The 13,764-nt window shown below is 47.1% G+C and overlaps 1 protein-coding gene across 1 annotated transcript; it reads left to right on the forward strand.

The window, feature by feature from the left end:
• The first annotated feature begins 5,000 nt into the window (after positions 1-5,000).
• AZGP1 (alpha-2-glycoprotein 1, zinc-binding) lies at positions 5,001-11,044 on the forward strand. The gene is made up of 4 exons (XM_055339936.1): positions 5,001-5,136; positions 7,325-7,585; positions 9,558-9,833; positions 10,434-11,044. Exons 1-4 carry the CDS (start codon positions 5,061-5,063, stop codon positions 10,766-10,768), a joined length of 948 nt encoding a protein of 315 aa, XP_055195911.1. The 5' UTR covers positions 5,001-5,060; the 3' UTR covers positions 10,769-11,044.
• The last annotated feature ends 2,720 nt before the right edge of the window (positions 11,045-13,764 follow it).

The following is a 13,764-nucleotide window of genomic DNA, read 5'->3' on the forward strand; positions in this document are numbered from 1 at the left end:
TGGCTCTGCTAGTCACTAGATATTTCATAGTGGCTTAATCAGGTGACTTAATCATCTGGGCAACTTTGCATCAACAACTCCTCCCATGATTATTGTGAGAATTCCATATTTAAAAACTAGCCTATGTAAGCTGCCTGTGGATAAGGGATGGTGTGCCTCTTGATCCACCCTGTTCCCTCATTTCCAAGGACATTGCTCAGCATTTAGAACTTTCTCAGCAAACACAGTCCAGAGTTCATAGTCCATTTGGGGTTTTCATTGAAAGTTTTCCTTTCCATTGCTGTTATAGCCACATAAAACCCTAAGGAATCCTCCAGGCCATTTTACATAAGAGGAAACAGAATCAGAATACATAATTTCTGTGGATCATACAGACGGCAAGATGCAAAGCAAGACAAGGGGGGATCCCTGGGTGGCGCAGCGGTTTGGCGCCTGCCTTTGGCCCAGGGCGCGATCCTGGAGACCCGGGATCGAATCCCACATCGGGGTCCCGGTGCATGGAGCCTGCTTCTCCCTCTGCCTATGTCTCTGCCTCTCTCTCTCTCTCTCTCTCTCTCTCTCTCTCTCTCTCTCTATCATAAATAAATAAAAATTTAAAAAAAACAAGGGGCTGGTTCCTCAGACCCCATAAATTGTTGATACCAAGGCATAAAATTAGGGGCAAAGAGTGGGATTAGAGAACAAAATGCCCTAAAAGCTTCAGAGAATCTCCAGAAGGATGAATTAGGAAAAGAGCCTGGACCATGTCTCCTAAGTAGGAGTGATCAAGACACAAGGACTGGGAAGGACGTTGGCTGGAATAGAAAAGTTGTGTTCAGAAGTCATTAGTAACAGAGGTGATGGATAAAGAGAGGAAGAGGAAGACACTAGGTGATTATAATTAATGGCATTTATCAAGTAAGTGCTATGTACCAGGTGCGTGTGATCTTATTTAATTCTCATCAAAAACATCTGTGATAAAGCTATTCCTATAATATCCATTTTAGCAATGAGGAAATTGAAGCACAGAGGAATTAAGTATGAATTTGCCGAAGATCATAAATTTAGCAGTTGGTGGTAAAGCTGGTGATCAAACCCAGACATACTGTCTGTGAAACCTGGATCATTAACCAAATTTTTTACCATATTAGGGATTACTATTTTTGAATAATCAGCAGGAGGGAAGAGGCATCCCCAAATAGGGATTATATTGATCCCAGAGAGTGGCTGTTCAGAGAGAAGAGAATCATGGAGCATTAATGCAAATAGGTGAGAGTTATGGGAACATCAAGAATTTGAGGGGGGATAGTAAAAGAATAAAGGAGCAGACATAATCACTCTACAACCATGCAACTAGACAGTTGAACTCTCGAGTGGAAAGAAAAATTGCAAATAATATAATATTTAAAACAATTCTTGGGATCCCTGGGTGGCACAGCGGTTTGGCGCCTGCCTTTGGCCCAGGGCGCGATCCTGGAGACCCGGGATCGAATCCCACGTCGGGCTCCCGGTGCATGGAGCCTGATTCTCCCTCTGCCTGTGTCTCTGCCTCTCTCTCTCTCTCTCTCTCTCTGTGACTATCATAAATAAAAAAAATTAAAATTAAAATAAAATAAAATAAATAAAACAATTCTTATTTGGTTTTGGAATACCTACTAACGTTCTTGTGCCTGGTTCACCCAATATTCACAAGATTTCCAAAGAAATAAATTCTGTCCAACTGATTCAGGAGCATCTGCAGAACTTATTTCTCTCTCCCAGCCCACGGATAATCTCCCTCTTGTGACAAATAGGAGATTACATCTAAGATTCAAGAAGCACTCAGCCAAGTGGAAATGTCTGACTTGGACCTCACTGAAGTGAGGACATTAGGTGTACAGTCTGCCACAGCTCCAGGAGGTCAGCAGTGAGGGCTGGATCATCCTGTTTGCCCTGCAGCGGTAGACCATCTTTCCCAAAACCACACCAATATATCTATGCAAGAGGGGCCTTCTCTGCTCAACTCCCCTCTACCAAGACTGGAGTACACAGGTGGGTTGATCACCATGGCATATAAAATCCCCTCTGCCAACAGGGTTCCCAATGCAGATGGGAGAGGTGTGGGACCATCCCCTGAGGCAAATGTTTGTCAGAGTTTGAAATTTAACCCTACTTGAACCCATAAATTAACTTGTTACTGTTTCATGCTGATGGCAGACGACAGGAGAGCTCTGAGACATAGACAAAGGGCTGTTGGACACGGCACAGCAAACAGCATGAGCATCGTGGGCCCAGGTTACCCTGAACCCCTAAATCCCAGACAGTAACTCTGAAGGACCCAAGTGGATGCTGTATAGGCAATAGGCTTTTGGTAGAGTCAAGATTAACTCTTAACTTGGGGAATGCATGCTTTTCTAGTGAGCTGTCATGAGCCTGATCTTTTTCCAAAGATCATCTCTTAAGGTTATTCACTGCAAACACTACCCTGAGAAATGGCCCAGGTAAAGATCACACAGGACTTGGCATTCTTGCCATGCCCAGTAAGGATATGCAGGAAGCTTAAACTCAAGGTCCCTATGGCAGATTGCCCTGCCCAACCCTGAGATTATGATCTGAGCCAAAACCAAGAGTTGGATGCTCAACTGACTAAACCACCCAGGCACCCATGGAAATTTATTTTAAACAAAAAAAAAATTGACTCAACCCTAAACTACTTTTATAGCTTTATAGGACAAAAATCAATAATAAATTTTTTTTATAAAAATAGAGATAGAGATGTGCCATGAACAAAGGAGGAAAAAGGCCAGACCAGTTGGCTGTGTATGGTGGCCCTACATTCAAAGTCTTGCACCTTCTGGGGAATGTTGGGCTGAGTGCTGTAGAGTAAAAACAAAGATAAAAATGCAGGGTAGTGCTCTGGAAATATGCCTCCCACAATGGACAGATTCATCAAATTCAGCAAAAAAATCCCAGCCTCGAGTGCCTTTGGACCCTGTAGCCCTGGACACCAATCAGAAGTGGGAATCTCAGTGAAGTGAATCCCAGTGAAGTGGCTGAGGCCTACCTGGAAGAGAAGTGCTCTGACATGTTCAGAGGGATCACCAATTACCTAGACTAAGTGTTCAGTGCTTCCTATGTTCAATTCAACAGCAATGAGCAAAAAGAAAGGCCAAGGAACCCTGAGAAGAGGGGACATTGCAGGATGAAGACCCAGTGGAAGAGAAAGAGGGCTTAGAGGTATGAAATAGTGTTCCTCAGAATCCTACTTAACCCACTAAAAGTATTCTCAAAAGCTATGGGTTCAGGATGAGAATAGGGACAGGAAGGGACATTGCGGGCTTACTCCTAAGACTTAAGGCAGGTGCCTAAATTCAGATTCTGTCCTTATTGTGAGCTCCCAGGGAGAAACTGGACTGGACAAGTTCCATGGTCCTTTGCTTCTCTCTCCCATTCATAGCTTTTCTCATACCGAATTGGGTGTGCAATATGTGAAAATACTGTCTTTGATATTTAGTCATGGAAGAAAAACCAAATAACTCAGAAGGAAATAATTCAGCCAGTGGTATTTCAAAGCAACTTCTGGCCCCTTGAACAAATCTGAAAAACACATGACAGGAGAAGAATGTCAGATCAATAAGGAAACCCAAAGTCCACAGGAACAGGCTAGGCTAAAGCAGACTGGAATGTGAGACCCCACCCACCTGTGACAGGACAGGTGGGTTAGGGTTGGGCCAGAAGAGGGAACCTCAGAAGACCCCAGTCCTGCCCAGCTGGGAAGGAAGGGGGAGAGGGACACAGAGCCACTTAGACATCCACAGAAACTTCTTGGAGGAATTCAGATTTCAGAGGACAAGATAGCTGGCCAAGAAGAGGTAAAAAGATTGTTCCTGACCACTTGGGCATGAGATGGCTGAGGGGAGGGCCACAGGGGCCTGACAAGGGACATGACTGAAGGTGGGATTGTGCCGTGGACATCACCAGGCACACCAGGGAGTATAAGGGGCCCAGAGGAGCAAACATGGGTCCGTCCACGAGCACCTCCTGCCCGCCCAACAGAGAAGCAGCAACAGATTCTCCTGCCGGCAGGACCAAGTTCAAGTGCACTCTGAGGATATTCTACCTCAGGAGGACCTCACTGCCACAAACTGTCTCCTTCGAGGCAATTCCTCAGTCACTTTGAAATCTCATATTGCTCTACATTAGGGGACCTCTCTGCAAACAGCCCATCAGCCCCCAAGGGCACATGAGAAAGCCTGTGTTTCCATGTAGTTGGCTTCCTCTGTATCCTCTGTGTTTTATTTCATGTATTAAAAACTAGATAATTTTATCTAATTATTGCCTGGGTGGCTCAGTCAGTTGAACGTCCAACTCTTGGTTTCAGCTCAGGTCATGATCTCAGGGCCAGGAGATGGAGCCCCATGCCAGGCTTGAAGCTTATTGAGGAATCTGCTTGAGATTCTCCTCTCCTCTCTCTCTGCCCCTCCTCCACTTGCATAAGCTTGTGCGCACACAGGCTCTCTTTCAAGAATAAATAGATTTTTTAAAAAAAGAAAGAAAGGAAAGAAAGGGAAGGAGGCAGAGATGTGAATGTCTTCCATGCAGAACTCCAGTGCGCTGGGTGTGAGAGAGAGAGAGGGTCCCACCCTAGCTGGGGTCTGGCCATGTGTAGAGCTTTTCCAGTGGTGGTCTGACCACATTCAAATCCCCCCACTGAGCCTAGGGTGAGGACGTCATGATAGACTGGGAAGGCAACACACACCCCAGGCATCTGCCACTTCACACCTCCATCCCTCCTCCCTCACCCACTGGCATTCTGTCACCTGGGGGATACACAGAGTCCCAGCCTGAAGATCAGCCATCTTGGCTCTCCATTTACACACCATCTGTGAACTCACTGAGTACAACGTCCGCCCAGGGTGGCTTGTGCATCCTCCTCTCTCACTGTCAGGGGAGGAGCCTGTCCTGCACTCTCATTGGCTATGGGGTCACCTTTCCCAGGCTGGGCTCAAAGCCCAACCATTCCCATAACTACACTTGGCTTTATCTCCAAGTAGTCTGCTCCAAGTTCCACAACACAGGGCAGACCAGTCTGGTTAGACACAATGGACACAATTGTGTCTATCCTGCTGTCCCTGCTACTCCTTCTGGGTCCTGCAGTCCCTCAGGAGACCCAAGGTGGTAAGTGAGGAAGTCAGGGTGGCTCTGGAGAAGAAGAATGGAGGGGAAGTAATAAATGGGACAGGCAATTTGGAGAAGGGCCTCTAATGCATCTGGGATTCCCAAATATACTATGGGAATGGGTGTCTAAGGCTGTCACCTAACTCAGCCCATAGCCTTCTAGAAGTATTGAGGGAGTCTCCGGACTCATGCTAAGTGAAGCCTTAAAGAATAAGAATCTAGGGATGCCTGCATGGCTCAGTAGTTGAGTGTCTGACTTTAGCTCAGATCCTGATCCTTGGGTCCTGGGACTGAGTCCCGCATCAGGGAGCCCAATGAGGGGGCCTGCTTCTCCCTCTGCCTATGTTTCTGTCGCTCTCTGTGTGTCTCTCATGAATAAATAAATAAAATCTTAAAAATAACTAAATAGAATCAGAATCTAAAACCCTTAATTTACAAATGAGCAAAGCTGAGACCAGTGAGGTGAAATGACAGGTCAGGATCACACACCAGGACAGAGCAGGAGCCACACAGATAGAACTTCTTGTTCCTTCTTTTCTTCCAGCGGCTGGATGAATCTGTCTGGTTCTCAGAACAAAGAGGGTGCAACCCTAAGGGCCAGATGTGAAGGCAAGTTAACTGGAGGGTTGTAGAAGGAAATCTGTCCCTTTCCCCCGCTGTCAGACCACAGTTCTACCATTAGCCCTGAAGGCAAGTTAGGGGGAAAGCAGCCAGCTGGAATCTGGGAAGCACTAGAGTCAACACTAGAATAGGGAAATGAGGCTGTTTCTTGGCCACAAATTTCAGTTTGAAGAAATGTAAGCTAAACTGTTTATGTCTGAAATTCATTATATTTACAAACTATGAGAATATATGTTTTTAATATGTATGTATGTATGTATTTGAAAGAGAGAGAGCCCATGTAGGGGGAGCAGCAGGCAGAGGAAGGGGGAGAAGCAGGCTCCCCACTGAGCAGGGAGCCCAACATGGGACTCAATCTCAGGACCCTAGGATTAGGACCTGAGCTAAAGGTAGATGCTTAACTGACTAAACCACCCACACACCCCTATATATTTTATTTTAGAGTGTTAATCACATCCTACACCAAAATCTTTATTAGTCAGGGTTCTGCAGAGAACAAGAACAAACAGTATGTATAAACAAGAGACAGAGATTGATTTTAAGAAATTGGTTGGCACAATTGAAATCTGCAGGCTGGAGACCCTGGAAAAGAGTCAATGTTGCCGTCTTGAGTTCAAAGGCAGTCTGGAGGCAGAATTCCTTCTTCTTTGGGCAACTGGGCTTTTTTCTTCTGACCTTCAACTGGTTAGATGAGGCCCACCCACTATGAAGGGTAATCTGCTTTACTCTCAGTCTATAGTGTTAAAAGTTCATCACATTTAGAAACTAATTAGCAAGAATAATTTCAGTACTCGAATTAGGAATCTGCCATCTGACCTCCAACATTATAACACTCATGAGTTATATCATGAATTAATTATGGAAATGTCCCCCCTCTCCCAGCCCCTGTCTTATAGCAAAATGCAAGGTACAGCCCTGGGAATTCTGGGATCCAGATCCTGATCTTACCCTGTGTCAATCCATTCTAGGTCATCTCCTGAATTTTCTGATAAATTTTTCCTACACATTCAAATTCTATGTATTAGACTAGGTTATGCTCCAGTAAGAAAGTTTTTAGTGGTTTACCCTAGCAAGTGTTTATTTCTTGATCATATAAACTGAATACAGATAAGGCAACTTTCCTCTCTTCTCTGGGGTGACTGAGTAATCCAGGCTGTTTGCACCTGTTTCATCCTGAAGTCTCCACAGTCATCACATAAATAAAGAAAGACAGAACAAACCCATTCATAGGGCCTCAGACTGGAAGAAAGACATTACTCCCACTCACATCCCCTTTTGACAGAACTCAATCACATGATCCCAACCCTACAGACAAAGAGGCTGAGAAATATTATCTTCTTATATGCCAAGAAGAAACAATGGAGTGAAGACACAGAATGGTCTCTGAAGTGCCATCCCCAGAATAGAACTAGGGCCCTTTTCACTTGAGTGAGCCTCCAGAGGTATGAGGCTGAGGGCCAGGGAGGACAACACCCAGGAGCCAGGGCCCCCTTCCTGACTCTCTGCTGCCCACGTTGGGTCTCCCTTGCATGGACTGCACACCTCAAAGTCTTCTGCTCCTTTTCAGGGCCTTACTCTCTGAGCTTCTTCTACACTGGGCTATCCAGACCCAGTGATGGCTTCCCCAGCTTCCAGGCCACTGCCTACCTCAATGATCAGGACTTCTTTCACTATGACAGTGAAACCGGGAAAGCCATACCCCGGTACCCATGGAGCCAGATGGAAGGAATAGAGGACTGGGAGAAGGAGAGTAAACTTCAGAAGGCGAGGGAGGACATCTTCATGGTGACCCTGAAGGACATCATGGAATATTACAAGGACAAAGAAGGTCAGTGGACTGCTGGGGTGGAGGGAAGGTGTGAGTGGGAAGGGGTCAGCAGGATGGAAATAATCTCCATCCTGAAGGAGGAATGGAGAGCAGAGTAGAAATATGCAGACACTCTGCATCCCCTGACAAGAGTGCATCTGCTCTCCTCCTGCCCCATCACCTCCTCACCCTCACTCCCAGGCCTCAGCTCCCACAGGAAGTGATATTCAAGTCAGTTCTCATCCAGGCATGTGTGACCTCTAAGCTACACACCCCAACCTCTCTGAGGCTGATCCTACTTTAGAAGGCGTCAGACTCCCCTGACCAGGGATGTTGGGCAGACAGTGAGCTAATCCTGGGGTCAGTCAGACCTGGGTTCACGTGGTGGCCCAGCCAGTCCCTAGCTATTTGACAGTGACCATGTTCTTAATTATCTGGTCTGATCGCAAAATTGGAATTGCCAAGAGACTCCATAAAACTTACAAATGTAAATTCCATGAAGGTTAGAACATTGTCTGTCTTGATCACCCATCACCTGGGACAGCCAATAATAACCTGCTCAAATGAAATCTGTTGAATGATGGAGAGAAAATGTCTCACACGAACTCTGGTCCATACTAGCAGGTCAGTAGGGACTGAATTCAAAGCCACACATTGTTAGAGTTACATGGAATCCTGAAGACCCTCCTGTCTGTAAGGAGCAGACTCAGGAAGGCTCATCTGGACTTGTGGTGGGAGGAGTAGGAGGAGCCACAGCACACAGAGCCCTGGGCCTGGCTTTCCTGAGCCACACCACCCACCCTCACCCCTATCCCCGCCCTCTAAATCAGCCACTCACAGGTTGGTGAACTGTTGATACTAACTCATTATAGGGTATCAAAAGATGGGCAGAAAGGGCACCAGCAGACATTCAATTGGCTGGAATAAAATGCTGCAAGTAATTATGAGTAAAGAGGGTAAAGAGATGAATGGTGGATGTTAGAGAATAATTAACATTTACTGAGCACTTACTAGGTGCCAGGCACAGGTGTTAACACCCATAATGCTCACAACAACCTCTAAAGCAGCACTGTGGGGCAGCCCTGGTGGCTTCAGCCCAGGGCCTGATCCTGGAGACCCGGGATCGAGTCCCACATCAGGCTCTCTGCATGGAGCCTGCTTCTCCCTCTGCCTGTGTCTCGGCCTCTCTGTCTGTCTCTCATAAATAAATACATAAAATCTTTAAAGCAGCGCTGTGGCCACTGCTGTTTCCAAGATGAGAAGACCCAAGGGCAGAAGGGTTAAAGGCTCAAGTCCAAGCCAGGTTCGGTGGAGAGAGATCTGCCTTTGAGCCCAGGTAGCTTGAGATCAGAGCCTGTGCAGAGTGCTAACCAGTACCGGGTAAACTCCAGTTGTGTCCCCTTCCCTGAGGAAGCCAGTTTCCAAGACTTGTTGCTCACTGGGCTGAGGCAGGGGCTTTAGAGATCTGTAGTGAAGATACCAAACCCCAGAAAAGAGGGAAGCAGTGGTCACATCATGCTCACCCAAGTGGCGACATCAGCTCCCCTTAGAACTGAGAAAAAAGGAGAAATTTCATAATTGGTATAAAACTCTAAATAATTTCTATTTAACTCAAAGATGGTACTTTGGTGGGGTTGTATCAGGTTCCTAAGAGCTCCTAGTATATTCACAGTTCACTAAAAGAGACGATGAGATGATATGGGGGGCGGGGGGGGTGTCTGGGAACACTGTGCATGGTCTGTACTCTCTGACCCTCCCCAGCCGGGAAGGATGCACCTCAGCTCAGATGGGCCTAAAATACCAAACCAAAGCAACTTTCCATCTTGTGCTGTATGTCTGGCTCATAACCCATTTGCCAAGATGAAGGGACCACATGCTTAGATTTCTAAAACCTTTCTTCCTGTTGTTTTTGCAAACTGCAGAGGAGTAAAAGTTATTAAAACACAGTCAATGCTGGGCTGACTGATTTCCTGGGGGCCCGGGGAGGGTACAGGGTCTCATACCTTTCAGGGAATGTTTGGCTGTGAGCTCCAGAATAACAAAAACAGTGGAGCATTCTGGAGGTACGCCTATGATGGAAGGAACTTCATCGAGTTCAACAAAGAAATCCCGGCCTGGGTCCCCCAGGACCCAGCAGCTCTGAACACCAAGAAGAAGTGGGAAGCGGAAGAAGTCTATGTGCAGCGGGCCAAGGCTTACCTAGAAGAGGAGTGCCCGGTGATGCTGCAGAGGTACTTAGAATACGGCAAGACCTACCTGGACCGACAAGGTATCCACCTGCTTCCTACATCCTACTCCTCTGCACCCCACTGAGAAAGACAAAGGTGATCTCAAGCTGGGAGCCTGGGGAACATCTCAGGCCAATGCCACAGCAGTGTCTCTATGATGATACCTCTAGGCTGGGCAGTGGAGAGAGGCAGGTGTGTAAAATGCCTGCCTGTGACAGCCTAGTTATCACAAGTGGAGACTTTGGTTTGGGAAGCAGTGAGAACAAGGGTCCTATGGGACAGAGCAGGGATGGGTCTGATGGATAGAGCCACAGGCAGAACCAAGGCACGGAGCTGAGACTGGGGGAGGAGGGAGCCCCAAAGCTCACTCAGAAGTTTGGGGAAAAAATATAAAAATGTATAGGGGCATTCACAATTTCTTGTTATCAGATGTCAATACACAGTGGAGGGTCAGGGAAAGCCCAGGGGAGGCTCATGGGAACCCTTGGCTTCCCTGATCTTCATAGAAGTTCCCTGGGGAGGCAGATACAGAGCTTGGAGTTCTGTTCATCACTGACACCCAGAAAGTGGGAGGGAAGGGATATGAGCAGGGAACCATCGAAGGCAGGCCCTCCATATCCATGTTCTGCCCCCACCCACAGAACCCCCCTCTGTGTCCATCACCAGCCATGGGACCCCAGAAGGAATTCAGACACTCAAGTGCTGGGTCTCTGGCTTCTACCCACAAGAAATTGATCTGCACTGGATTCAGGCGGATGATACACAGGAGACTAAGTCCGGGAGAGCCCTTCTTCCCAGTGGAAACAACACTTACCAGGCCTGGGTGGTGATGTCAGCTTCCCCTCAGGACTTAGCCTCCTTCTCCTACTCCTGCCTCGTGAAGCACAGCAGCCTGGCCCAGCCCCTCACTGTGCTGTGGGACAAGAGGCAGAGAGGAGTGAGGGCGGAAGGCTCTGAGGACACTCAGGTGCAGTAGCCACCCTTCCTGTGAGACCTAAGAAGATGAGCTCTAGAAATTGCTGTTGCATTACCAACGAGGCCAGGGATCAGGTGGTGGATTCAGAGATGGAAGACTTGAGTGCCAGCCACTTGGCTGAGACTCACTTCCAAACTGCTTTTGGAAGCAACTGCAAAACCCCATCATCTAATCTGTCAAATCAAATCAACAGTAATCACCTTGCCTAGCACATAATGTAGAAAGGTATTTTTAAACTGAGATTATATAAAAAATACGAGTAGATGTTACCATTCATCCTGTGCTCTGAAGCCTTTGATTCATCTGAAATTCTTGCTATAGACTTGAGGCGACGTTTACAGGGCTTCCTACACTGGGGTGTCCACTGCAGTGTGGTCTGGATCATCTGGTCCCTTGGGCCTTGCTCAGGAGCCCACTATGGATGTCCTTTCTTTTATCAGGTCATAGAACCTCTTTAATACAAACCCATGCCTCTTCTGTGCCTCAGTTGCCCAGAGTGGCTCAGTGGTTAAGCGTCTGCCTTCGGCTCAGTCATGATCCCGGGGTCCTGGGATCAAGTCCCACATTGGGCTCTTCACAGGGATCCTGCTTCTCTCTCTGCCTATGTCTCTGCCTTTCTGTGCCTTTCAAGAATAAATAAATAAAATCTTAAAACAAAACAACAACAACAACAAACCCAAAGGACAGAGCAGAGCTCTCACACCTGACCTTCCTATGAAGCCCATCTGCATGATCAGGACTCCCTTCCCTTCCCAGCTGAGCTCCTTAAGGAAATCATCCCCAGCATTCAGAATTCTGAGCTGACCCTTATCTTTCTTGAAAGCCTAAATTCAAAGGTTCTACTTTTTATTTTTGATACTTTAACCCAGTTTGGAAATCAAAGCTGAGAAAGTCTATGTGAAATCCACATTCCATTCCATTCTTCTGGGACCAAAAAAAAAGGCCTGTTTGAACAGTAGAAGCTGCAGAAGAAAACAATCCAGATAGTCAAGAGGGAAAAATATACCCAGTGATATTTCAAAACACATGACACTGAACAAATAAGGAAAACCACATGACAGCAAAAGAATGTCAGATCAATAAGGAAACCCAAAGTCCACAGGAACAGGCCAGGATGAGGAGAATGTGAGACCCGTCCCCCTGTGACAGGATACATGGGTTAGGGTTGGGCCAGAGGAGGGAATCTCAGAAGACCCCAGTCCTGCCCAGCTGGAGGGGAAGGGGGAGAGGGACACAGAACCACTCAGACACTCACAGAAACTTCCTGGAGGGATTCAGATTCCAGAGAAGGAGTGAAAGCCAAGACAGCTGGCCAGGGAGAGGTAAAAAGATTGTTCCTGACCAGTCAAGCATGAGATGGCTGAGGGGAGAGCCACAGGGGCCTGACAAGGGACATGACTGAGGGTTGGACTGTGCTGTGGGCATTACCAGGCACACAGGGAGTATAAGGGCCCAGGAGAGCAAACAGGGATCTGTCCACAAGCACCTCCTGCCCACCCAACAGAGAACCAGCAACATATTCTCCTGCCAGTAGTACCAAGTTCAAGTATACTCTAAGGATGCTTCACCCCAGGAGGACCTCACTGCCACAGACTGTCCCCTTCTTGGCAATTCCTCAGTCACTTAGTACTACCTTGTCTCTCTTGAAGATTCCTCTGGGGATAGTTCACCAGCAAGACTGCAGGGATGGAGGGCTCAGATTTAGTCAGGAGGGATGCCAATGGGATACAAGACTTAACCCTAGTCTCTGTTAAGGGCCTCTTCAGTTTGGCTTAATGCTGCTTTTTCAAACTGGCTTGTCACTAGAACTTGACAAACAGATACATTTAGAGTTTTCTTTCTATTTCCTTTATTCACTTATTAGTGCATTCACTCCAGACTTTTATATTGAGTATTTATTTTCTGCTTGGTACTCTCATAAGCACTGAAGACCAAACAGAACAAATAGGTACCACTGCTTTCTGCATGGAATTTACCCCAATTCTGCTTATTGAAACAATACCCTCTGTCAAGATTCAATGCAGACCTTACCTGCTCCTTGTGACCACGGTTGTGATCACTAATTCCAATATATTCTCCTTCCATGCTGAGATGCCTCTCAGGAACATCAGGGAAGATTTCCAGAAAGAAACTGAATGAAGCCAACATCCATGCTACCTCAGCATCCCAGACCATTCTCCTCTTTGTTCCTTTCCATGTGAAAGCAAAGGAATCAATTATGGGAATATCTAGGGGAAGAGCATTTGGGCCAGAGGACACTGCAAATGCCAAGTCCCCAGGGCAGGAAGAGGCATGGTGTTTAAAAGGCAGAATAACGACCAGTGGGCTGGAGCGCCATGAACAGGAAAAGAGTCATAAAAGAAGATATTGAAAAGGCAGATAGCAGTCTAACTGTGCAGGGCTTTGCTTTGGGGAGGAGTTTCTACTGCAAATGACAACACCTGGTAAGTTTTAACCAAGATGGTGATAGGATTTGCTTTAGGTTTTTTTTTTTTTCCAAGATCTTATTTATTTATTTGAGAAAGAGCATACATGAGCAGGGAGAGGGGGAGAGGGAGAAGCAGACTCCCCACTGAGCAGGGAGCCCCATGTAGGGGTAGATCCCAGGACCCTGGGATCATGACCCAAGCAGAAGTCAGATGCTTAACCGACTAAGCCATCCAGGCATCCCTGCGTTAGGTTTTTAAAACATCCCTTTGGCTGCTGTGTGAGGAAGGGACAATGATGACACAAGGGCGGAAACAAGACTAGATACAAGTCTAGGGAAGGACTTGGACTGGTATGGTAGCAGCTGCAAAGGTAGTAAGCAGCAAGAGTTCAGGATGTATTCTGGAGATCAAGCCTCCAGGACTTGTAGATGGACCTGATAAGCCTTGAGTTTGCTGATGGGTGAGATATGAGCTGGGGCGGGCGTGGGGGTGGGGGTGGGGGGACACGACTCATATTCGCATCCCAAGTGGATCTGAGTCACTTCCCGGCAGCACGCCCCTCTGCAG

The sequence above is a fragment of the Nyctereutes procyonoides genome, unplaced genomic scaffold (assembly GCF_905146905.1).
Source record: "Nyctereutes procyonoides isolate TBG_1078 unplaced genomic scaffold, NYPRO_anot_genome, whole genome shotgun sequence".
Taxonomy (NCBI): Eukaryota; Metazoa; Chordata; class Mammalia; order Carnivora; family Canidae; genus Nyctereutes; species Nyctereutes procyonoides.

What these genes read in the sequence shown, in the direction of transcription:
- AZGP1 (XM_055339936.1), top strand. Translation starts at nt 5,061, where the DNA reads ATGGACACAATTGTGTCTATCCTGCTGTCCCTGCTACTCCTTCTGGGT. An exon ending in CCCTCAGGAGACCCAAGGTG is followed by an intron (nt 5,137 to 7,324) that starts GTAAGTGAGGAA and finishes GCTCCTTTTCAG; the next exon opens with GGCCTTACTCTCTGAGCTTC. An exon ending in GACCTACCTGGACCGACAAG is followed by an intron (nt 9,834 to 10,433) that starts GTATCCACCTGC and finishes CCCCACCCACAG; the next exon opens with AACCCCCCTCTGTGTCCATC.